General features: G+C 44.6%; 1 protein-coding gene across 1 annotated transcript; it reads right to left on the reverse strand.

The window, feature by feature from the left end:
• Positions 1 to 462: 462 nt before the first annotated feature.
• LOC142774641 (serine/threonine-protein kinase PLK2-like) lies at positions 463 to 24,199 on the reverse strand. Its single transcript, XM_075875238.1, has 10 exons — positions 23,936 to 24,199; positions 19,628 to 19,735; positions 17,322 to 17,438; positions 15,506 to 15,819; positions 13,588 to 13,982; positions 11,412 to 11,486; positions 9,740 to 9,896; positions 5,788 to 5,917; positions 4,669 to 4,782; positions 463 to 876 (listed from the first exon to the last, which is right to left on the reverse strand). Exons 1-10 carry the CDS (start codon positions 24,059 to 24,061, stop codon positions 652 to 654), a joined length of 1,761 nt encoding a protein of 586 aa, XP_075731353.1. The 5' UTR covers positions 24,062 to 24,199; the 3' UTR covers positions 463 to 651.
• Positions 24,200 to 26,240: the final 2,041 nt, after the last annotated feature.

The raw sequence follows: 26,240 nt of genomic DNA on the forward strand, positions 1-26,240 counted from the left end.
GTTGGTATGCACACAACAAGATACGTTTTATCCTTTGGCCATTGTGCACTGGCATTGATGCTCACAGCCCTAGAGAAGCGCTCTCTGGTAAGGCACCTTCGCAAGTCCTCCGCAAGTTGTGTCATTCAAGTTGTAAAGAGCACAAATCGCGGCGCACATGCCTTCTTGGACATTAAATGTAAAAAGCCAACCTTGCAATACCCTCCCAACAGCCTGTTCTTTCAGAAACCATTCCTTCAAGCGTGGCACAAGGGGCACCGTAGATGAAGCATACGGATGCTGGCTTAATCAACACACAATCGACAAGCACGTCACTCTGATCGAAACTTCACCACAACCCTAACTCTGTGAAACGTGACCCCTGTGTGAAATCACCGGACACGCGATACAACCTTATGTGGAGAAAAAAAAAAGAAGGAAGGGCCAGTTTTGATAACACCTGGATAACAGAAGCGCTTTCTGACTAATTGCTGAAAGGCACACTACTCATCAGGTGGCAAATTCACAAAGCACCACTATAAAGGCAGAATATTGTACGCGCAGATGCGGCAGCTTGCGCTTACATCGGCTCTCTTCGGTCTTTGTCGCGGTGCGCCAGCCATTTGGTCATCAAAACTACCAACTATTCGGTGTCTTTACTTTGACTGTGCATCAGGCATTGCGGCGTGGGTCACGCTGCTCCAGCTCGGCGAACTCCTGCAGAGCACCCAGAGCGAAGCGTAGCCTCTCTTGAAGGGCCTCGTCGCAGCCGAAGCGGGCGATGGCGGCCAGGGTGTAGGCCACCGTGCGTCGCCGCTCATCGATGTAAAGGACCAGGGGGCGCTCTGTTCGCTCAGCGCTCAGCACCAGCTTGGTGTGATCCCCAAAGAAGTTGACCTGCGAAATCAGTCCGAAGTCCAGTTATAGAGAAAAATTTGTGTCTGGGCTAGTTGGTACACGCTTAGTGAAATACAAAAAAGATTCTTACCTTCAAGGAAGGACAGAAGACAGAACAAAAAAGTGCATTCTTGATGACCTTTTCTGTTCTGTCTTGAATACTTCCTTAGTAATACAAGCATTTTTTTGCATTCCAGTTGCAGAGCTTGTAGCAGGCTGGCACACACATACAGAAGACATACAGGCGAGAGAGTCACCGGCAATCCGGCTAATGACATCAGTCAAGAGAGCGTGTCTATTTTCATCAGTTGATATTCATACGCATTTGAGGAGGCAATGTCGGTGCGTTCTTATGTTGCCCCCAATTCCAGGGAATTTCAAGATTTTGTTTGATTTATAAGAAGTTGTCGCAAATATGACTCAGGCCAGCATAACCACTTGCATAGTGGTTCTTATTGTTTTTCAGGGTCAGAACATCATAGACAGCTCTGCATGATTGCCAATAAAGTATTTAGACATCAGCTATCATACTGATAGCCGTTATTATAAAACACGCGCATGCGTATGAAATTAAGGGACGAAATGTGACAGCTGAATGCCTCTTCTGAATCTTAGAACACTTTACCACATGACATCATAATACTGCGATGAGCGAGTTTAGGACGAATGATGCATGCGATAAACTACGACCAGGCCGTCTTCAGTGTTTTATTGCGATAGAAATTACATATGGACACTCTCAGCTGATTTTTGCCGTCGCCGTCATGTCTCGAATATGTATAAGTATATATACATAAATAGTGTATATATATAGAAAATGCACAAAGAAAAAGAAATCAAAAGAAAATTTCCACGGCACCCGCCGGAGATTCGAACTAGTGTCCTGTCGCTTCTCAGCGCACGCTGCGCTGAGGAGCGAAGGGTCACTGGTTCGAATCTCCGGCGGGTGCCATGGAAATTTTCTTTTGATTTCTTTTACTGGTTGATGGGAAAGTCATACATGCTTTCCCAACAAGACCACATCGCTCATACAGCCCATCGCACAAAACAGTGAGCTACGTATATGCATCATTTGCCGCTAGCTTACTGTCAATGTATTTATAAGAAACATTCTTGAATAAAACATGTACTTTGTTCGGACAAGTCATACGTGCTTTCCCTAAACATTGAAATGTTCAATGGCTTGATCAATGGAAAGGTGAGTTCACTGAAATGCATACATTTGGGTGAAAGGGGCATTCCAAAATGAAAGTTTCTGGTCCTGTCATGCCTGTAAATTCGGTTCCCATCGAATTGCCAACCACCACTATCACTTTAGAGGAACAAACTCAACTCACTGTCCTGCATGAGTTGTGGTGACGCTTGCGCCACTAAAGCATCACATGGCTTCGTCATCACAACAGTCCACATCTGACCATGAACCTGGCGAGCCGACGAACTTCTTGCTGCACAACTTCCATGTGGTGTGCACACAGGATGTGCCGGTGATAGTCACTGGAGATTTCACCGTTAATGTACTTTGACATGAAAACCAGTGGCTTGTCGCATTTCTTGATGCCGAATTTGTACTTCGCCTCCTGTCTGACGTCATGCAGTCAACTATTCACAACACCTGCTTAGATATTGTGGTTACTGCGTTACTGTCTATTCAACACAATCAACCACATTCACTACATTTTGTATGGTTCCTAAATCTCCTAGCCTTAGTTCGTGTAACAACCCGATGTGTTGTTATCGCATTCATTGCTTAGACCTTGTGCCGAATCTGTGGCTTTTTTTTTCTCTTTCTTCTTTGCTCAGTCAGTGTGCAGTTAGCTCAGCTGTTTTGCAGACAGGCAATCTTCATTTGTGTCAGTTTCTTCCGTAAAAATGCAGGTGTTCAGCTAAAAGAAACAAAGGCACTAAGTCGAATCTTGCTGCAACGAATACCGCTGCCACGAAATTTCCACCACAACATCAGTCGCCCATAGAGAATATTGCGAAAAATGACTCGTTACAATGAACACTTTTTCTGAGTACTTTCACAGCAACAAGGTTTCTGCGAGTGCTACCACATAAAAAAAAGTGCCCCCCCCCGCCCCTCCCTCGCCGAAAATCGCTCCAAAATACCGCTTGTAACTGGACAATTTCTCGTTATTATACCCATGTGGCTGCATGACAACCTCCGCAACCACAGATCATCCACCCACCACGATTATTTGGGCGGATCTCATGCATGTGCGGGCCATGGTAGAATCGTTTTTCAAAAACCCCCGCCATGTTTTTGACGTAGAGCTCAAAACAAAACTCATCATTGTCACTGGCCTAGCGATCCAGAATGACAACCAGAGTATTATGAGGCATAGGCATGGCAAGCATGCACCCAGTCCATCTGCTGCAACTGCTGTGAACACAAGAGCAGTCGTGTCGACGCATTTATGGGTGACCAAGAAAGTACGCGCACGTCTTAACGTACATGCACTGACGCAAAGGAAGGCTGCGGACAAAACTGCGGTAAATGTGATCACAAATAGCAACAACGCAGTTCTGAAGGCACACAAACAGCCAGCGTGCAGAGACTGAAAACAGAACTAACGTTTGCCACAACTGCTCGTTTGCCACAACTGTGGTTGCTACTGTCATAATCATCAATAGGAAATAAGCTCTAAAGGTATGTGGCTAGCACATCAGGAGATTAGAGGCAATAAAGTCGTGAAACGACAGTGTGGAGCTTTGACACTTAGTTCTCTGTTGCCCTTCGTGAACCTGTGGTCGCACTGACTCACGGCGCTGCCCACTCAGCGCGCTTCAAGGGTAGCTTGATTATTGTACTTGCTCATGTGTCGCCTACCCCTGCATATAGCAGGCCTTCCACCCCCTACAAACAGCGGGATATTAGTAAAAAATATATGCTTGTGCATTGACACAAAGCTGGCTTTCTTGCACTACTGTAAATGCCCGCCGTGAAACCACCTTGCATACCAAATATGCATAAAACCTACATTCAGAGTTTAGCTCCAAATTTTCTGTGTATTTTGTGCATGTTGTATGGGAGAAAATGCATTCACTCAGTGTGCAGCCACGTATGTCTGAGTTAGCAAGAATTCAATGCAAACCATACTGCATGCGCTTTATGGAACCAAAGGAACAGTCATAATCATTATACCTTCCTAACTTCTGTGGTCTATGCATGAAATTGGGCTGCAACAATATTTCGCAACATTTTCATGTGTCCCACCAGTTTCATTGTAACGAGATTTGACTGTCGATGGGCAAGCAAATGAGTTGGCTGAATATTGTGCAGTGGGCAGTTTGAATCAAGCTGCTCTAAAATAAACTGAAAACATAGCGGGTCAACCAAAAATACAAGATTTGTTTGAATTATCAAAGAGTCTACAGTACTTTGACAAATTCCACGCAGCTAGAGGTGCCAGAATCGGGCAATATATTCGTAAGAGCACATGCCAAGGCAGCGCATAAAGAGCAGACGGTCGTGTTTGCTCTCCCTGGCGGTATGTCACAGTGTAGTGTGTTCAGTTCTGTAATAGTAATTAACACATAACGGCCTGTTGCCTGTAGTACGGTCAAATATTAGTCAAAAATTCGACAAAGAAAAAAAAATGTTCGCATGCGATATGCACTGATTATTGGCACACACACACTCCACCAGCAAGTATTTTTGACTAATTGCTAAAACAAGCATACAAACTAAACCTCCACATCACCAGAAAAAGAAAGCACGAGGGTTGTGAACATGCATACATCACGCAAGTCTGTACAGACACTCATCTTAAAATTATGGAGTGAACTTACCTGAAGCATGGAGCAGCTGAGCTGCATGACGACCGCTCGATCCGTGCGCATCCAGCGCTGGAGGTACACGAGGGGTTTCTTTTTACGGCCAGAACCTTTCGGCACATCTCCACCCTATAGAGAAGAAAACGCCCATTAGCAAAATAGTGATTTGCCCTCTTGACGTTCCCTTTTTACAGGGCGACCACAACATCAGAATTTGTATCAAGAGACTGACCTTTCTTAGCCAGGATCACCAGTGGCCCAACACAAGCCTGTATAAGTGTTTAAGTCAAGCCTCGAATTCACTTCATGCTTTTACCTTTTTGTCGCCCAGTTCTAATAGATATATGATACCATGAGAGCCTTTGGAGAAGACAATAACGATAGATAGAACAGTGTAGCCAAATTGCTGTGGGAAGTGAAATTTTGCAAGACTGCTAATCTCCGAGGCACACAGACACACAAAGGGTTTCATACAAAAGACTTGACAAACAAAGACAACTGCTGAATATAGAAATTTCCATAACACTGAAAAACCAAGGAGGCTTAGAAAGAATTGCTAGGATGGAAATTACTGCATCTGAGCAGGGACGTGAGAAAAGTTTAGCCCACAGAAAAGAGGGCGCATTCTTGTCCCTTGCTCAATTCTTAACATGGCAGAACTTTTTGGACAAACAGCGTTCGATGTGTGTCGTTGCGTCACTGGTTTTCTTGAGACTACTGAGAGTAATGGCAAATTTTATTGGCAATTTTGTTTAGTCAAGCATAAGGTCTTTTTCTTCCAACATGGGAGTGGCTCGCCCGCTGCTAGAGTGCGTTCCATCAAGTTATCAATACTGATCATAATAAGTTACTTCTGCCGTGAACAATAATTTTTTTTATTCTGTAGTTAAGCATTTACATTAACAGGGTAAAACCACTTGATTTCCAAGCGGGCGGCACAAAAGAAAAATATGTTTTTAACATAAACTGGGAGCAAATTAAGGCTTCACTTTTGTGGTTAAAGCATTGTTGCATGAGCTTCCACCCCAGAATTTCTTTTTAACCTACTATTTGTGAAAATACACACATATAAAGCATAAAAATTATCAAATTGGGCAGAAAGAACTCGACAAGCAGCCCCGGCCTCTGAATTACCTCTGTCAGGTTTTCTTCCATGTAGTGAGCGAAATACTTGAGCAGACCGTACTTCTCTTGCAGACTTGGAGGCAGGCTAGATGGGGCGTGGGCCTCCATTGACCCTTGGCTGTCTCGATACTCAAGACGCCTGCAGAGAAGCACAACAAGGCCAAGCCTTAGTTAAATGCACAGTTAAAATGTAGGAGGGCTTTGTAATCCTTAACGAAGAGCTTAGGTTAGTAAGGAGTGGATGTCTACCCAATTTACACGTTAATAAATCGACCCATTTCGTCTCAAGTTCAAATCTGAAGTGAGGGGTCGACCTAAAATCGAAAACTAGTTTCGGTTGTCAAGTCTTTCTAAAAACAATCCTCGCATAATCCTGCAAAGCTAGCTTTCCTGGACAGCTTCCAAGCTCTGCCCTGAAGCCAACTTTGATTTCGTTTCTTTCGGGTACATTGTACATACATAGATACAAAGAACTTTATTAAAGCACCAGAGGGACTAGTTGACCCTCTGCGATGGCTTGGGCCTTCCACACAGCCAGTAATTGTAGACACAAGTCCGGGCTGTGTAAGCTCCGGCGCCACGAGTCCTCGCCACAAGAATCAGCGCCCACATTCGCAGGACACTACCAGTGCATGTGAGCTAGCGAGCAACTCTCGAGGCCCCAACGAAGACACTCTTCATGAAAGTCCGGCTCTATCCCACCATGCTTTCACGGGCAGAAATATGTACCCGTCCTGCAGGAGTCGAAAAGCGATTCCCTGTGCTCGGTTGAGCCTAACGTTAGGAAGGGGAAAACGCCTCCGACTCGGCTTGTAGCTATAATTCGTTTTTTTTTTTCTTTTTGATGAAATTTGCTCATGCTCTGCCCCCCCCCCCCCCTTTTTTTCTGCCGTGTGATTTTAGGGAGGGGAAAGGGCGACCTGCATTCAAGTCGACTTATAGTCATATAAATGCGGTTGAATGGCATTTTTCTTTTCCGTTCAGCCTCCTGAACCTTCGCAGTCAGCTTTTGATAACTTAGACAAGTCCACAAAGTTTGCCGCCAAGAAAATTTATACCATAATATGCAGCCTTTCCTTAAACTTTTGGCCTGTCCAAATATGACGATAACGCTACTGAGACTTGGCAATGTCACACTCTGCAAGCTGTTTATGCACTACAGTAGAAGCTCATTAATTCAAATTCCATGGGAACGCTGAGCAATTTCGAATGAAACAAAATTCGAAATAATGAAAGTGAGCAAAAATGGGTGGATTTCGGGGGTGGGGGCACGAAAAATATTTATGGGCCAAGCAAGTCCGCGATGACCATCTGCTTCTTTTCTCTGAATGCCACAGCCGCGGCTCTCTGTTCCAGCGCACGGACGCGGCGCAGGGAATCCTCTTTGCTCGCTTCAAAGATGAATAAGAGACACGCCACATTAAGTGCCTCCATCACCACAGAAGCTGACGGGCGCACAGGCGCTTCGTCATTTTCGTCTTCCTCCCCTTTTGGCTCTTCAGCAACAGGCTGCACACCGGCTACTTGAGCGATAATGTCCTGATCAGTCAGGGCACCACACACCGATATCAACTTCAACATAATCGGCAAAACGTACACCCCGAAGAGTGTCGCGCAATGCCACTGGCATGAGCTCCTCAGCCCCATCCACGTCAATGTCACAACTATCCTGCGCACTTCCAGCTGCAAATCCACTGTGGCGGAAACAGTTTGCGATTGTGGTCGCGGTCACCTGTTCCCATGCGCGCACCAACATGTGCATGGCAGTGAGCAGCGTAATGCCGAAGTCCTTCCTGTCGCCTGCGCACAAAATCATTCTCTACAACACGTGTCGCCTATAAAAGCACTTGATGTTCCTTATCACACCCTGGTCCATTGGCTGTAGGGCCGCAGTCGTATTTTGCTGGAAGGAACATTAACTTTGTTGCTCTCAGCTCAACATCGACTTTGTGCGCCAAACAGTTGTCGACGACAAGAAGAACGCGTCTGCCGCCCAGTTCCATTCGCCTGTCGAATTTCAGTAGCCACTTCCTGAATAGGTCACCTGTCATCCAGGCTTTCTTGTTTGCGGCGTACTCCGTCGGCAGTGGCCGAATGTTTTTGAAGCACCGTGGCTTGAGTGCTTTGCCAATCACAAAAAGGGGGACCTTTTCTGTACCGGTCATATTTGCGGCGACCAGAACAGTGACACACTCTTTGCTGCGCTTGCCGCCGGCACAGCTGTCTCCCTTGTAGGTGATCGTCTTGTCTTGCTGCAACTTGAAAAATAACGTTGTCTCGTCAGCGTTAAACACACCCTGTGGTGAGTAGCTCTCCAAGTACTGCTGCAGGGTGTCGCTTTTCCAAGTAGCGCATGTTTCGGCGTCCATTTCCTTTGCCTCGCCGAATAATGTGCGGAATACGAGATTGTGCCGCTCCCTGAAATGATGAAACCATCCCTCGGAGGCGACAAAGTCTTCAATGTCCAAGCGCAGGGCAAAATCGGCTGCCTTGGCCATGATGATAGGGCCGCTCAATGCGAAACTCTGGGCTCTCATTTCTTTAACCCAGATAATCAAAGCTGACACCAGTTCCGGGAACTTCGCTGTCCTTAGCCTTTTTCGACTGGCGCCAAAATCCTCGGCTTCATAGGCATTTTCAATGGCCGTACTGTTGCGTATGTAGGTTGACAACGTGCTCGGAGGTATGCCATGCTTCCTCGCAATTTCGTATTTGCTCGAGTTCCCTTGGTCAACCTTTTGCAAAATCTCCACCTTCTCCTTCACAGTCTTCGCGCAGTAGTTTTCCCGCGGCATCTTGCAACTTCGATGCGGAATAAGACGGCTTGACGGCGTGAACAAACAACGTGCTCGAGGAACAAATTGACGCTGCCGCGTGCGGCCTAGGACTGCTAGGACTACTCCGCCGACTCCTCAGCGTCCCGCGGGTCCCGCGTGTACAAGTGGCGCCAGGCGCTGAGATAGCGGGAGGGCTACGGAAAAAAAAAAAACTGCTCCCTGGATTTCGGAGGCCATACTTTGCTCGCCCTTTACTCGGAGACCACTTGAAGGTCGAAAAAACCGGTCGTGCCACCTATCGTTCGGCCGTAAAAGCTTCCACTAGTGTTTGACGATGATGACGCTCGGCGGCGCGCGCTTCAAATTGTCCGTAGAGGCAGAAATTTCTGTTCGAATTAACGAATCGTTTTACACATGGTCTCCTATGCACTGCGGACCGGACAGCGGCGACCATTTCGAATCATCCGAAATTTCGAATTAATGAGGTGTGAATTAACGAGCTTTCACTGTAACAAGATTCACCAGCATAGCCGTGTGCAGCATTCTCCATTGTGGAGAGAAGCAAACTTTCACTGTAACAACCTTCTGCTCTTTCCGATACCCTCCCACTGGGACCCCCATGTTCAGAACGCAGTGTAAATATGCAATGTTAGGAAGAAAGCCTCCACCCCTCTTTCATGTGTGCCCGCCTATGTTTCCCACTACAAAATACACGCTACAATTTCGAAGCCAAGTCTACAGGATGGCTGAAGTAAAAACCTGGACACTATTTAGAGTGGTTGAAGTGGCGAATAAAAGCCCACATGGTCTTCCCACATGGAACGCATGTCTGGCACACTTCTTTCAAGCACTTTGTCAACCATTTTTTTAAACCATTCACAACATGGCTATCCGATTTTATAATCCCTAAATGTACATTTTTCCATTTTTGTGTTTATAATAATTGTCACCATGCACAGGAGGTCCCACTCCAGCTGCTAACTACAGGATCTCCTTCTGTGTATATATACCATGTAATTACTATTGTTTACAAACAGGAAGAAACGTTATCTTTTTTCCAATGACATCAAACAATGCCTTAACGGCTGGGCACAAGGACACGGCACGCAGAAGCAAAAGCGCTGCCAGAAAACCCCAAATGTGAAGGTTAATAAAATCATCCTAACACAAGAGCGACTACTCACAGGCGGTCCGCTGAGAAGCTCAGGTGCGTGGCATCGTTGAAGAGAACACCGACTGTACGATCGGACAGCTGGAAGCCAAAGCCAAACTTGTTGGAGTAGTCAATCCATTTGGTCACAAGCAATGCTGAACCCGCCCACGGTGGTGGCACACCGCAATCTGCAATTTCAGGAATCGTAACCCTCATTGCTTGGACAATGCCCAACAGCCTGCTGCTACTCCAAGCACCGCAAAAAGTGACTGCTACTTAAGCCACCGTAACCTTCGCACCACAGTCTTCAAGCCCACCGTGACAAAAAACTGCTAAAGGGACCGCTAAAGGCACTTTGCATCAGAGCGAAAGATCAATGTTTAAGAATGTCTGAAACATTAATATTACCAACAGCAGAGCTCTATCAATCGAGAAATTAAGGTAAATGTACGACACCATATGCACCACAAGTGGGAAATTTTGAAATGATCTCAATGACGTCAAGAGCCCCTAAACAATTAATCAGTAGTAATCAAGCTAGCTACAAAAAATTGCAAAGAAACCTTCCATGCATTGCAACGAGTAATAAAATGTCGCTAGTCCATTTCTGTTTGATTTATAAGAAGAAAAAACTATTGGTGTTACCAAGGAGAATAGCGTGTGTGGTTTAAAACTTCCGTTCTCACCAGGTTCAACTGGATAGGTGATGCCACCTAGCGGGGCCTAGTTGAACCAGGCAAGCACAAAACTTTTATTACAGAAACATCATGCATTTTACTTCGAGTGTCAATGTCTTGCTGTAAAATTCACACCAGAATTGATTAGGAATCACACCAGAATTACTTACGGTAAATGGGAGCTGGAAAAAACTGCCTTTTAACCAGTCCTGCACTGTAAGCCCTTACATCATTAATTATCTGAACTGTACTTAGCTCATATAGGCCCATACAAATCACTTTTAAGCTTCACAAAAAAAAAAAAATAATAGTCAAGGTGCCAGTAATACACACACTTAGCCTAGAGGTGTGGCTGAATGCCCATGAGTCTCATGGTGTACCAGTCTTATGCTACGGTGATACCACATTTTCAGAGATATTACATGCAGTAAAAAAAAAACCTATTCATTTAGAGTATTGTTCATAATTTGGGAAAGCTCAAATTCACATCAAAGCAAATTGAAATATGGTAATCTTGTTTGAAAATTCGAAGTGCTTCAGTATTTTCTCATGCCTACATTGGATACACCCCGAAGTTTACTTGAAGATAGCCCAAAGTATACCCGGAAGCGTAAATTCAGAATCCACCCTAATAACGTTTTCAACACTGCACATTCATTCTGAGCACAGGTGAACACAAGTAAAAACTAGAGAGAGTGTTAAAATAATGCATACAAATGTAAATGAAAATTTGTGTTGGTCATGGTTAGCAAAAACAAGCACGAATGCTTTTAAAGTGATCATAGGTGAGCTCATCTTCGTTTTTATGCCAACCCGAGCTCTCGAGCCAGATAAAATAATTCAAAAACAAATGTGAAACAGGCCTCCTTTAAGACTTTATTAAAGAACCTGTAACTTTTGCCTAAATGACGATTATGCAGGAAACAAACAATACAGTGAGTTCTGTCACAGATAAAAGCTTTATGCTGCACACAAGGCAGAAAGAAAGGCAGGCTACAGGTGATACGAGTACATAGATGCACTTACTCGAGGCGGGCATTTCATCTAAGCAGGCCTGCAGTAGCCTGTGAAGAAGCTGAGTGGTGCCAAGTTTGGAACTCCCTGCAAGCAAAGGTGAAGTGAAGATGGCTGAGATAACAATGAAAGCATAATTACTACGCTTGTGAAAACATTCAAATGCACCTAAATTTACAAATAATACGGTATTCAAATTCACTTCAAATTGAATTTGAGTTATTGAAAATTTCGAAGAATGCAGCCCCTTGTAAAGGTAGTTTCACAGCGGTAAAGGGGTGCTAAGCCATGAAGGTACCAATTTAAATGTGTTTTAATTCGCATTTTAACCTTTGTAAAGGTGATATCACTGCAGTGAAGTAATGCTAAACCGTGAAAACATGCACTCCAGAAAAGTCCACACTGCCGTGACGCCCCACTTCGTGGGTAGACGAAAATATTACCCTGACATCAATTATTTTTTTTTATTTTAAAAGCTTGTTATAACAGCTTACATGCTCCAAGTATAGCCAATCTTAAAATGTAACATATTTTACTAGCTACCACTAGCATTCTACCGAAGCTCAAAATCTGCTACTACTCAATGTTGTTTCCACTTCCTTTGAAGAGCAAAAATGGCATTTCCACAGCCTTGTTCCTTTTATTTTTTTTTTTAATATTGTGTGGGCTAGTTAGGTCATGACAAGTACAACAATTTTTCTTTATAATGTGCGATACCTATACTATTTGAATTTGATTCAAATTATTCGACCTAAATCACTAATCCCTGTGAATTCGCTTCAAACCTAAAATTCACTCTTTGCACAAGTAAAATAATTACGACAGCACCGAAGCGTAGCCGTACAGAAATAAACATCACGCAAAACAAGTTACCTCTACAAAAACAAGACTTATTGCTCAAAACCTACTACCACAGTTCTTGCACACTAGTGGCCTTTCTGCTCCATTTATCTTCTGCCTACACTTTCACATTCCTTTAGGTTACAACTAGAATCAAACCACAATAAAAGCTCGTTAATTCAAACTCAGTTAATTTGAACTTACAGTCAATTCGAACTGATGCCATAATCCCGGGCTAGCTATGTGTATCTCTATGGGAGAAAACACACGATAATTTGAACAAGTCAGTATTCAGGATGAATAATTCCAACTAGAAGACACAGGTTTTTATCATTCCTCACAGAGTTTGGCCTTGAGTGATCACAATACGTTGCAAAACGAAAACAATTTTTTAAATTAAATTTACGAGAAATGCAATACAATGAAAAAGCATGATTTTTCAGTAGATGATACTTTGCATGATGAGCTGAAGCTCTTCGGCAAGCTGCAAACGATGCTCATGATGTCGCAACAAAAGAAACCTAAGCAAATGTAAATTACTGGCTAGTTTTAATTTTGATATCGTTATCTCTTTCATGCAAAGAAGCACGTTTTGCAGCTTAAATAACATATATTTTGACACTGAGGATCATTGCTCACAAAAGTGCAGATCGGCACTTCATTTTGGCATATCACTGTTTAATCAACTAATTTCTGTACGCTGTTAGAGCTCGATGAACCTAATTTACAAAACTAACTGCCACAAACGTGTACTATCACCTAATTTACGATAACGAGTCTGAAGGTAGCTTCTTTCGGATATGTTCACGCAGTGTGGCGTCATTTCCGTTCTTTTGAAAACCTGCTCATTAATTTGAACTCCACGTAATACAAACGATTTTATAGTCCCCTTCGAGTTGGAATGGCTAAGCTTTTACTGTATTACAATACTATGCACTACTTAAGCATGGCACCTACAAGAGAGAAGACAAGCAGGCACAATGCTGCAAAGAAAAGCGCACCTTTAAATCTTCAAATTTTCACAGAACTGTAATGGCCATCAAAACACTGGTCATGCAGAGAGTCTATGGTCGAGTACCACTTAAAAAGGCCAGAGAGGCACAGATCAGAGGTCCAAAGCAGGACAACCCATTGCCTCCATTACTAAATAACTAGTTTTCTGCCATGTTCTCTGGTGTCAGAGTCACCGGCAATCCGGCTGATGTATCAGTCCAGAGTGTGTGTCCATTTTCACCAGTTGATATTCATATGCATTTGACGATATGTTGCCCCCAACTACAGAAAGGCCACACCGTTCTCAACACTAATGCTCTTTTCAGTGCAAACTAATGTTTCAGCAGAAGCTCACGTTTGTCAGGGCAAAGAACCCGGCCGAGTGTTCCTAAGAGACCACAGTCACCAAGTGGCACGGGGGAGTCGCGCGCCGAACCCTGCACGCCACTGTGGCCAGACGTCCTTGTCGTGGAGCGGCTTGCGTTCGCTGCAGGCTGGTCAATCCGTAGCCGCGAAAGCATCCCCAGCAGCTGCCCAGACTGCTCGCGAGGTGGCCGCAGGAACGGATGTTCGAGTACCTCGTTCAGACTTGGTCGCTCCTGGGGCTCTGGCTGGAGCAATGACACCAGCAGGCTACGTGCCACGTCCGAGAGTCCGGGCGGCAGTGTGTAAGCGCCACGAAGGATCCTCTGGTATGTCTCCGTTAGTGTTGACGTTTCGAAGGGTGGCCGGCCAACCAAGAGAGCATACCTGTGTATTGAGTGCCATAACATTGTGCAGTCAGTTACATTCCAAACACAAACTTCAATCAGTTCCTAATGTGTCAGTGGTGTCATCTATTGTTCTGTCAATTAGTGAACAGTAACTGTTTTCTAGAACGACTTCCCTGAAGCTGCTATCTTGATCCTACATTTAGTGGTAGCAGCTTATTTTCACATGAATAATGTACGCAGTCTTTGTGCACTGTGCAACTAAAGATGTCAATAAAGCATAGGTCAATACCTCATTTTGTTAACGCATTTTAATCAATTAATGTGGCAGTATTTCACAGATTTAGAGAAAAATAATGAGCAGGAATGTTACGAGGGTAAATTGTATAAATTTCAATACAGTAACATTTTCGAATTTAAAGTCATTTTATAAACACAGTCTTAGGCTAAACACAATAGGCAGTTATTGGAATGCGTTTCCGAATTTTACAAACAGCATCAAGTCCATGGTCTCATTAAATGGGGCCCTAAGTACGGGCAGACTTTTCATGTACAGAGTCTACCAGATCTAAGGTGAACACCTCGTTAGCATTCAAGCCAGTAAATCTAGAACGTTTACTCTACTTCACCAGGAAAATGTCTATTATTAATGTCTAAACATGGTGTCTATATAAACACAATGATAAACTTTTGTAAGTATGCATGAAGCACCAGCCTCTATGAGGTCCTGAACACTAATTAGGCGTTCAACTTTATGGTGTACACGTATCCCGAAGGAGTACGGCCACCAGCGTGGGTCCGGTCTTAGCGAGCCGCAGGGCACGCGTTAACCGTCGCCGTGGCGGGAAACACGATACTGCTCAAGTCGCAACATTTTATTGTGGCAACACCAACCGCAGTACAGCCCGTTGCAAAAGGGCACGGCGGGAAAGCAAGTAGGCTTATCCACGCCACGGGCACAAAGTACTACACAGGGGTGCCACGAGCACGTCTCCGCGGTAAAGGTGATCCACGGAGACACCGGAGCAAAGGCCCGGTTGCTCGAGCGAGGGCAAAGGCGCTCGCGTTGGCTTCGAAGGGAGACGGGTCGGCGTAGCGAGGCCACGCACTAGGACACCGTACCGCCCTTCGGCCGTGCGTACGCAGCGGGGCAACAGCGGGTGAGCGTTCGCCTTGGGCGCGAGGCGCCGTCAGCGAAGTCCGACGAGCCCCCGACTGACGGGAGTCGACGGACGAAAAAGATAGCGTAGCTCACCGTTTGCTGTCCCGGAGAGTATCTGACCGCTCCCGACGCAGCGCGAAAACCTCTCGGGAGGCTCCCGCGCGCGGCGCCACAGTCAACATCCGCTTCCGGGTGAGGGAGTTAAACGTCACTCCGCTCTCCCACCACGGCAGACAGCGAAGGAGGGCAGACATGTCGGGACATGAGAACGGCAGAAAAGGCGGCAAAGCCCGCGCAAAGGCAGCGGGCTAGCCTCAATTTCCACAACTTAGATGCAGACTACGCTGGGGCAATGCCCACAACATGCACATGCACAACACGCATACGATGACCCCACTCACATAATGCAGCCCATGGCCCAGACGTCGGCTGCAAAACCGTGCCCTTCCATGCGAAGGACCTCTGGTGCCAGGTAATTCGGAGTCCCACAGACCGCCTGCCTCGGTGGCTCGTCAGCGACCCGCGCAGCCAAGCCAAAGTCGGCAATCTTGAGCTCCATGTTCTCGTCGAGGAGCATGTTACCGAGCTTGAGGTCCCGGTGTACAACTCCCTGGCTGTGAGTGTAGCGTACGCCCTCTGCGAGCTGGCGCATCAGCAGGGCCACCTCTGTTTCTGGAAGCTGCCCCCCACGCTGCTTGAGCAGGTGTACGAGTGACTGCAAAAGGGAATGTCGTGACAACAAGCTTTAGTGCTATCTTAAACAGTCAGGTCGCATACTGTGCTGCTATTCTTGGTCTCGTGAAGGACACCAGTAAAAGATCGGCTAAGCCTTTTCACGGTAAAAATCACAAACAGGTTCTCCTCAGCCACTGAAATTGCAGCAGGTAGAACAATCGTAATAGAAGAGACAATTTATCTTTTTTTTTTTTCTCACGCAAGACAAGCAGCCACATAGAAGATCATTTAGATCTTTAAGAATGCAAGCTAACAGTTAAACATTTCGGCAGGAGTTGACGTGAGGATATGCTAATCCGTATATGAGGTACCTTATTTACTCGCATAATTTGCGCACTTTTTTTTCCCCAATATTGGGGCCCCGTGAAGGGGGTGCGCAAATTACGCGGGGATTTCGCTAGCGCATACAAAATATTGTGCCATAGTCTTAACGCGGGCAGTACATACATTTATAAAAGGAGAAAAAACTTGGAGCACAAACTAAGTGTACTTGTTAATTTTGAAAGAATTAGCGCATACTTTACCCAGTCAGACCTTGTCACGCGCGGTCTAGTGGGAATCGATGATCGCAAAGCCCGACTAGGAATTATTGTATTTTCTTGAAGCTCTTTCCACAATGCTGGGAGAAACTAGGCCTCCCTACACAGAATTACCGGAAGAACTAAGCATCCGTACATAATTGAAAGGGCCTCATTCAACGGCAGGAACTTGCATTAGAAGCGCGCACTTTTCTGCTTTCTAGTGCACCGATCGCGTCGGTCGTCAAGTTGAAGTACGTCCCCTTGAAGTACTTTGCGGCGGCACGCTTTCCGTTTGCCTCGGTGAAATGCACAACAGCGAGCTTCAATTTCGCTGTATGTATAATTACTGCAGCACATCGCAAGGGAACCATCAAAACGCATCGGCCAGATGGCAAAAAAAAAAAAAAACTTCCGAAATTGACCAAGCGTGCGCTGCAGGGCGGACACAGAAAACGAGGGGAACATCGGAGGCGCGACAAGCCCTCACGCCTCCGATGCAGAAAGTCGTCCGTGCCGAGACGTGAGCGTGCATTCTTGACATTATCGCTGTGGTAGAGATTGGGAGATATGGGGAGGCAAACGCTCGAACAGTTCCAGCAACCCGCAAACGGGTTCGTGTTCCGGTGCGGTATTCTAGGAACCCTAGTTCGGGGGAGTCCTCGGAAGGGTGGACTGTGCACTGGCAGCCTGTTCGACTACGCTCGTCTGCTCGGCTAGAATAGGTCCCTCTAGCTCAGCGAGGCGCGCACCCAGCCGAAGCATCGAAAGGTCCAAAGGTGCGCGCGCCGGCGAGCTGGCTCGGGCAAGTCGGGGAGGGCAAAACATGCGAGTAAATATTTTTTTCTGAAAAGCCGCCAAAATATTAGGGATGCGCAAATTATGCGCATAAATACGGTAATTCGTACGTGCAAAACTTCACTTGTGACATTTATTTGCATCGGCTGAATCGGCGAACACTCACCTTTCTCGAACAGTACTCCAGAATGATGTAGATGTTCTCCGCATCCCCAAAGAAGTCGTGAAGTCGTACCACATGCTTGTTGACAAGGGGTCTGTGCAAATCAATCTCTCGGAGAATCTGTAAGCATCGAGGATATGAATGAGGCTATCGAGGATATGAATAACCTGACCGAGGGTGGTTGTTCGGTGAGATAATAAAGTCAAGAAATTCGCATGCATACAACAAAACATCTGCTCGCCTAGGGCACTGTCAATCGTAAATCATCGGGAAAAGGTATTCATTCCACGTTGTACGTAAAAGGTGATTGGCAGAGTTATTCCCGATAAACAAATACAATTATCATTTAAAAACAAGTTCACAATTGCTGAAATAGTACTGAGAGCAGAAAATAAAAGAAGAGCGCAATTCGAACATAAGTTGCACAGCAACGACACTGCGCCACGAAATCTGCACGGTAGGAACAACGGCCACAGACAACGACATGGTTCTCTTGCAAAAAAACAAATTACGACTCGTTGAGAGCAGTAACATCAATCTTGACACACATTAACGCAAAAAAAGATAACACACACAGAAGAAAAGTTAAGAAAAGAAAAATTCGAACTGTCGACCTTGCTGCACCACCCCTACTCCAACTACGCGTCAACGCACTACACCACCGTGGCTGCGTGATGGCAGCGTCTTAAACGACTACAAATTTACAGGAACGGGCCCTGTCATTTTTACCATTACACAACAGTGGCAGCCCCCTCCCATAGTCATCGCTTGATGGTGATGCAGCCCATTGATACAGTTGCATTGCTATTATGACGGGCCCCCTCACTGTTACGATGATACTACGCTGACGAGCCTCCTCACTCTAACGACAGTACTGCGCTGACAGGCCCACTCATTGTAGTCACTGCCAATGCTTAAGCCTAGGAATTTTTTTGTTTAGGATATAATTCCTTGTTATTCTTTAAATAATATGAAAACTCTATTGATTTCACAACTCTACAAGGAAAAACTATTGTAATTCAGTTCTGTGAACTGCACCTTGCACTGCACCTAAAGGGGACAAAAAAACGCCAGGCCTGTGTGGAAGGCGCAGCACAGTCACAGCAAAAGCTAGAAGAGCAGCCTTTCAGAACCTTTTCAAAACACTCGTTAAGTAACTACTGCAAGCACACTTGCTTAATATCCACTAAGGCATTAATAATAAATTTTTTGAGGTAGTAGGCCGGAATGTGCTATGATATTTTTTGTCATTCTTTTGAGAAGCCTGGTATCCGCTAAACACTTGCAAGGAATTTTGTGTCAATTGTTCACGCAGTGGCTGACGACGATGAGGAATAATGGCTGAAGTGGGTATGCGTCACAGTTAATAGGGGAACAAGAACAAGCTTATGCAATGGGTTGGAGCATTGGACGGCCCACCCATCACGCTATTTGCATTGTGCGACGACTGGATGTTCTTTCGCTGTTTTAAAGTGCTTTATAAGTCGCATTAACGCGATCGCTTTCCCGACATCAAGCCTGTGTAAGACAAGTTTGCCAACAAGTCACAAGCACCGGTGTAGCTCAGTGGTAGAATACTGGGTGGGCTCTCAGGGGATTCGGGTTTGAGCCTCATTGTGTCATTGGGGCTAGGTTTTTTTTTTTTTTTTCTCTAATTTCACGCAATGCGGTTACAGACACCGGCGGTGGCAGCGGACAACTGCGCGTGACCCGAGTTGTGATCTCATAACAGGGTTCGCTGTAAAATACACACTCAGATGAAAACCATTGCTGGTGGTGCAGGGTTATGAATTTGTAAACTGCGTACCTCTATTTTCTTCAACTCAACCACCTTTACAATAAACAGCTGTAATTACTTTACGGCACCACATTGCAACCGATATGGTGGACACTCTGTACAAATTTTCAGGGTTGCCAGGCAATATTCCAAGCAGATATGCCGAGCAGACTCACTGGCCACAATTAGCTACTTGCAGAATATAGTTATATTTAAAGCTAATTAGTTAATCTTAATCGTCTACTTGCACAATTTTTTTCAGTATCTATGAACCTCTGCCTGACCTTAGACATTATTTCTTAAGACATTTGCTTGTTGCCAGTTAAACCCTACGATTGAGAACTTTCAAAACTGTTATCTGAAACACTTGGAACATGGGAGAGCTGCACAAGTTGATAAAAAAATTTTCATTTAAATACTAGCATAGCTATTCCTTATGAGTGAGCCACATAGAATGAGGGTCATGTGATGGCTGGAGTACCAGTGTATGCATTGATTTTGTTCTTGCATAAATGCAGCATTCACAACTTGCCTTCTCTTTTTGGCCAGGGCGACTGACTTGGCATCGGGGAATGATCTTCCCCGCATAAACCTGCTGTGTCCTGACATCCACAAGTTCATGTACACGTGCAAAGCCACCCTGTAAAGAAGAACAGAGGAACAGCTAAAAACGCCTGCCAGGTCAAGATGACCACAAGGTTACCCAGAGGTCAAGGTTACGTAGCAGAGCGGAGTGACAGGGCCCCAAACTGTGGTGGCAGGGGTAGTCGATCTGACACCCGCAAAATTATCCTTGCGGTGAAACCTACAATTAATTCTTCAGAGCACTTTTATTGCACGTAATAAGGTTACGAAATGGTACTTCACAAACACACAGAGGTAGGTCTCATAGTTAACAAGTGGTACAGGAGATCCCTCATTAGAATCTAGTAGGGTATGGACATACAAAGCAACCAAATGTAAACAGGCAAGACCCAATACTAAATTAGTCACTAGTCTAAGCTGTAAAATATTTTAATACAAAGACATTTTTATTGAGTGCCAATGATGGAATGATTACATCGAGCATAAAATTTTTGAAGGTTTGAATAAATCACGTAAAAGCAAGAGAACATTCTTATATGACACAGCAATGAGTTCTAAGGTAGTGCCGCTAAATAACAAATGTGTGGCTCTAAGAGTTTACCTTTTTTTTTTTCATCTCATAGCTACGATTTTCAGCTATGCCAGATTTGACGCTAAGCTAGCTATCCGGCATAGCATCACGATGATGCTACCTCGGCTATGCCAGATTTGTCCACTGTGCCTGTGCTGTTTTTTGTGATGAAGCCATGATAACAACCTATGTTTATACCCTTTTTATGATCTTTTTTATATACTTTTACTTTCCTATATTGCATAATTATTATGCCTCACTTAGAAACTATAAATAACACTATTTCTCCTTGGCCAAAAAGAAGTGGGTCCCTCAATGGTTATTTCATTTATGATATTCATAGCATAAGAAGATATGGGGTGTTTATAAAATATTGTATATTGCAGATGTGCTCGAGTCATGTGTAACAATGGGAGTAAACAGCCATCACTACCACAAGTCTGCTCTTCTAAATTTATCTGCACTGCACTAGGTGGAAGTTGCAATTGACTGAAAGCTAGGAGAAATTAGGCAAATTTCAATTTTCTGAAAGTGCAGTACAGAAAAACTAGGCATGCCCAAATATCAAAATTTGCGGTGTGAATCGAATCGAGTAATGAGAACCAGGTGTGAATTGAAGATTTTAGAATATAAGTGTTGCCCAGTGTGCTTGTTCATTCTCCTTCAACTTACTGTTGAAGGAGAATGAATAAACTTCATTGAGAACCAACTATTTAAACTCACTTTAAAAAATGTTTTCTTTTTTTTCTTTTTTGCTAGCCAGACATGATAAAGATTGCTGGACAGCAAATAATGCGTAGCAAATTTATACATTGTGCAGCACTATTGCTTTATAGTGCCAAATATGAAGCTACTTAATGTTTTCAAGAAGAATGAACAGCTGCTTGATATAAATTTTTAGGAGTAACTTGTGCATGCCGCCATTCCTCCAGAAAAAGAAAATGGCCACTCACTAACGATGTCGCTGACGTGTTAATTTTGTGGCCTTTAAGCGTGCCTTCCCAGTTAAGAGGTGAAATGACAACTAATCAACTTTATTTTCATTGCAGGTGCTTCTCAAACCCTAAGTAATGGTGCATTTCCTTATCGTTAGACATTTCTTCATTTTTGCCATGGCTCTTAAAATTGTTTTGGCGGTTTTAGTGAGTATAATGGAGGTACTTCATAAGAACAATTGACGTGCTTGGCCTCATACACAATGTCACACTCTCGCCACAAGGCGGGAATACTGGCACAACACTTGTAAAAACGCATTAAGGGTGGAAAGCAATTTGGCAAATGAAACTAGTTAGTATATTTGTGCATTAAATAGTGTTAAATTTAGCAAAGGTATGCAATTCCTTGTGCTGATTTTATTACTTCTTGTAAAGTTGTGCGATTTTTGACCATTTTGAATAATAAAAAAGTCTTCTGAATCGTATATGGAACTATACTAATCGAGTATTTGAAGTTTCATTCAAATATATGCACACCTCCATCGAAAATTCACCACGAAGCTGGACAAGTATGTTGACAAGTCACAAGCACCGGTGTAGCTCAGTGGTAGAATATGGTTTTATATTAACATAAAACCCAAAGTGATAAATCTGATCGTTTGCACCTACCAAAATATTTGTAATAAATTTGCGCACCTGCAACCAGGCAAGCAATACAGTGAGACAAAGCAAAAAATAGTTATAATAATGTAATACAAAGTTTGCACATATAGGATTCTTCAGGGTATGTGAACAATTTCCGTATCACCGGTAAAGTCTAGGTTTTCCCTTTAGTAGCCTAATAAATTATGAAAATTATCAGGTTGTTTTTGTATGTCTTTATGATATTTATCGGATTTTCTAAATTTTACGGTTAACTGCACACGAGGCGACATTCTGAAACATTCTACGTCTATTTAAAAATTTCTTTGTGACAACTTGTGCAATTCTAAGGCCAAATCAAACAGAACCATATCTGATTTGTTAATACAGTCTAACCCTTTATAAGAGACAAATGGGTACAAGAAAATGCATATGGGTTACTCTGCTTATAAGAGGCATCTCGTAGAAAAGACCGGAATTGCTGCCCAGTGCATGCCTTTCATAAAGGGGTTTAACTGTAATCAGCATTTGCCCAGTACATGCAGTTCACACACATAAAAAGAATACACAATTGCTAAGCGAAACAAAGGTGTGTCCTATGTTGCGACTGTGAAGTACAAATAAACACCATTAATTAATGTCTTTCATATAAAATGTCCTTGCATAATTTTCTGCCCATATATGTGATCAAGGAAAAGAAGGAAAAAGTTACCCTAACTTGACATATGTTCCATCCATATCAGTGAGCATGACTCAGTCGTAATAGAAGTCACACCATGGTTCAGGAGGGCAAACAATTTAGCACCTTCTTAGTTTGCGCAGCATTGTGAAACGAAAGCTGCACAGTAGCTTTAGGTGCCACCGAACACTAACACTACAGATAGCGTCGGTACTTATATAGTACGAAAAACGGGGCGCAGCTTCGGTACCAGTTCGGATGCGGCTAAAGAGCAAATTTTTCCGAAATATTCACAAGATATCCGTGAAGAACAACTGATTTCATTGCTCGCACGCTAGGATGCAAAATCTTTTTAACCAAAATATCGCGCTTAAGCAACGGAACGTTTTTTGTGGCCTGTTTTAGTAATGTGCACTCGGCAACTTGCTCTTTCTCCCCCATGTCCCTCCTTTACGCAGAGCTACTCCTTCGGCGGGGTTGAACGTGTACCGATTCTCAAGAAAATGGGAGCTTTCTTCGAACTCGTTATAGTTATTGTACGGAACGTGAATTCTCTCTATCTTTCTTGTCGCGGATATACCATCTGATTTGCCGTACGTGTTGCCCATACACTCTTTTCACAGGTACCGATAGTCAAGCTAGTCGTAGCCTGAGTACACTTCGCTGCGTCGTATTTGCCACTTCTAAATTTAGAAAACTGAAGCATGTGCACTTTCACAGGACTATCTCCAACAGGCAACCGGTTGGTTTCGGACAGCAACGTGTAGACTTGGGGGCAAGTTTCAACATGAGCATGATACGTACGTACAAAGTGACCGTAAAGAACAATAAACGAGTTCCAGACCGCGCAGTATGACGCCGAGAGGCGATCGCTGAAAGAGCAGCATTTTTATCAGACAAATGCTTCCAGGGCTCGCGAGCCAGTCGCCGATGAAGCGAGGAACAGTTCGTGCTCGATGAACTTGGGGGACGACGCCAAATCCCGGAAGATAAAAGATTGAGGGTGGGACGTTGGTATTGGCTGGACGCAGAAAAGGTCAATGTTTGGTCACGCTATCAGCTGCTGTTTATACACGTCCATAGACCCGCGGCGCCTGTTGCCGCAGTACCAACTACGCCTTCCGCGGTGCGCCCTTTGTTGAGCACGGGAGGCAGGAAAAAACGCGATAACGAGTCAGCGTACGTGCTACGCGAAACATAACGATGCACCTAACACCAGCTGAACATGCAGCAGGTGCCTCGACGAACTTTTTTTTTTTTCACGACCCGGGCACAACAGGCATCGCCCCCAGAGCGAACGAGAAAAGGGGGACGCAGGTGGGAGACAGTCACGAGCGGAGCGACTCGGCTTCCACGTTCCCGACGCCGTGTGATGCGGGGAAGAGAGGTCTGCGTCGGCGGCGTTGTAAGTACACGCCGCAGACTCACCTTTCCGAGCAGCTTTCCCTTGCGATACGTGACGCGGGTCTCGGGGTCGACGATGTAGCACTCGTTGTCGACGACGTGCTGGGCTCGAACTCTAGTCGTTACCGGCGGCTCAAGCACGGCGCTCATTGTCGTCTTCGGCGCGCGTCGCCTAGGGCATGTCTCCTTTCCTCAGTCGCCGGAGACCGCCGCAGGAGGAGACGCAACAGCACCCACCACAGACGCCGCTGCTCTCGCACGCGCACGCATGCCAGAGTGGTGTCTCCGATCGCGCATGTAAACAATGCGAAGAACACAACAGCCCCCTTTGTGCATGGGAGCTACGGCGAGGCCGCTTCGATTTGCCGTTCGGGGAGGAGAGTGAGAAGCGCAGGAGTGGGCGAGGAGGGAGCTATCCGGTATTTTTTCGCGACTTGCCCGGCTGGCTCCGCCCACCGAAAGGGCCCCCAAGGAGGGTAATTTGAGCGAGGAGTAAGCGGCGAACGCTCTCTCTCTGCGTTCGCTTTCGACCACGCATGGGTTCTCACCGGCTGAACTACATCGAAAGCGCCCATTAAAAGGGCGCCCCGAAATATGTAACGCGCATCTGCTGGCGTCCGGATTTTATTCGGTGCGACTTTTCGGTCAAGCGGTGATCTCGGACGCTGGCGAAGACTTCGCGCTCAGTTCGTTGCCCCTGGGACGCGCGCGTTGTGTTACGAGCGAATAGCGTGGGCGGTAATAGAGAGCACAGATGACAGAGCCGGATTATATGCGCATCACACGCGCGGCGCCAGAGAAAACGGAAGAGGCGTTCCTCTCCAGGCGCATTCTTTCACCGTGGTGTGGCGGCGTTCGACAACTAGACATGAGTCAATTTTCTGTCCCAGCCGATGCGGAACCAGCATCGCGTTGGTGGCCGTGACAGCTTATCTCGCGTGTAATTTCCCCGACCTAGCAACAGTTGCTTCGGAGTTGCACATCGAGGAAACACGCACATGCCTAGGGGACAGTCGTCCGCGCGTCGTGTGTGGGAGTCTTGGCAGGGGGTCCGCTGCATGAGCCGTCATGCAGCACATACACAGAGGGAGGGGGGAAAGAACGCTATATGGCACCATAGGCGCAGTCAATTGGGTTTTAACCCCCTCCCTGAAATTTAGTATATACACGCACATTATATATATATATATATATATATATATATATATATATATATATATATATATATATATATATATATATATATATATATATATATATATATATATATATATATAAGGGAAAGAAGTGTATACATAAGGGCTCGTTTTTCCGTGTTTTTAACACAATAATAATGAGATATAACAGACAGTAATGCCAAGGAATGTACAGGGGAAGTTATTAACATTAATGGAATGTAAATAAGAAGAAAGAAAAGTATATATATATATATATATATATATATATATATATATATATATATATATATATATATATATATATATATATATATATATATATATATATATATATATATATATATATATATATATATATATATATATATATATATATACACATTACGCTGTACGAATAAACCAGCCAAGAGGACGGCGGACAAAGGAAAGAAGTGGCACACGACGACTGTCCTCATATGTGCCACTTTTCTCCTTTGTCCGTTTCCTTCCTTCATTGTTATGTAGCCGACCCAGACTTGAACCGTTCTGCAAATATATTAAGAGAATTGCCCCCCCCCCCCCTCCAAGCAAGTTTTTATGATGAAGTTTATGATGGGCCTTGGACGAAAAGCTCTAAAACGAATGCGCAATGCTTTCATGTCCGTCGAGAACATATATCGCATGATAGACCGAAAGCGTAGGGCTGAATCCGACAGATTGTTCGCGGCTAGTTGTATTATTTATATAAGAACGATCAATAATTACATATTGATCATTTATTTGCGCGCAGTCTCCGGACATACAAATCAGAGTTGCAAAATTGTGCCGATCTTAATTACTGACGGGTGACAATGAAGATTTACAAAAGGTAGAGATTGGATTGGATTGGATAAACTTTTATTTGGTCCTCCAAAACACAGATCACTGTGTTGCGGTACAAAAGGTAGAGAGAAAAATTCAATTCGTATAACATTGGAAACTAAATATATATGTGTGAATTCTAGCGCGAATATGCATGCTGTCGATCTTCTGCATGAACCGGGTGCAAAAATTGTGGATGAAGTTTTTAAAGTTTAGTGAGATACTTGCAGCGGAGACTACTGGCGAAATCATGTTGGAAGAGTACCTTTTTCAATATGACCAATTTGCTATCGAAACAATATAATTAAATA

The sequence above is a fragment of the Rhipicephalus microplus genome, chromosome 10 (genome assembly GCF_043290135.1).
Source record: "Rhipicephalus microplus isolate Deutch F79 chromosome 10, USDA_Rmic, whole genome shotgun sequence".
In the NCBI taxonomy this organism is placed as follows: domain Eukaryota; kingdom Metazoa; phylum Arthropoda; class Arachnida; order Ixodida; family Ixodidae; genus Rhipicephalus; species Rhipicephalus microplus.

Bases quoted from the DNA above. Each gene is read 5' to 3' on its own strand.
- LOC142774641 (XM_075875238.1), bottom strand. From the start codon at position 24,061: ATGAGCGCCGTGCTTGAGCCGCCGGTAACGACTAGAGTTCGAGCCCAG. The intron at 19,736-23,935 runs GTGAGTCTGCGG...TCTTCTTTACAG, and splicing joins AGGGAAAGCTGCTCGGAAAG to GGTGGCTTTGCACGTGTACA. The intron at 4,783-5,787 runs GTAATTCAGAGG...TCTTCTCTATAG, and splicing joins TGGAAGAAAACCTGACAGAG to GGTGGAGATGTGCCGAAAGG.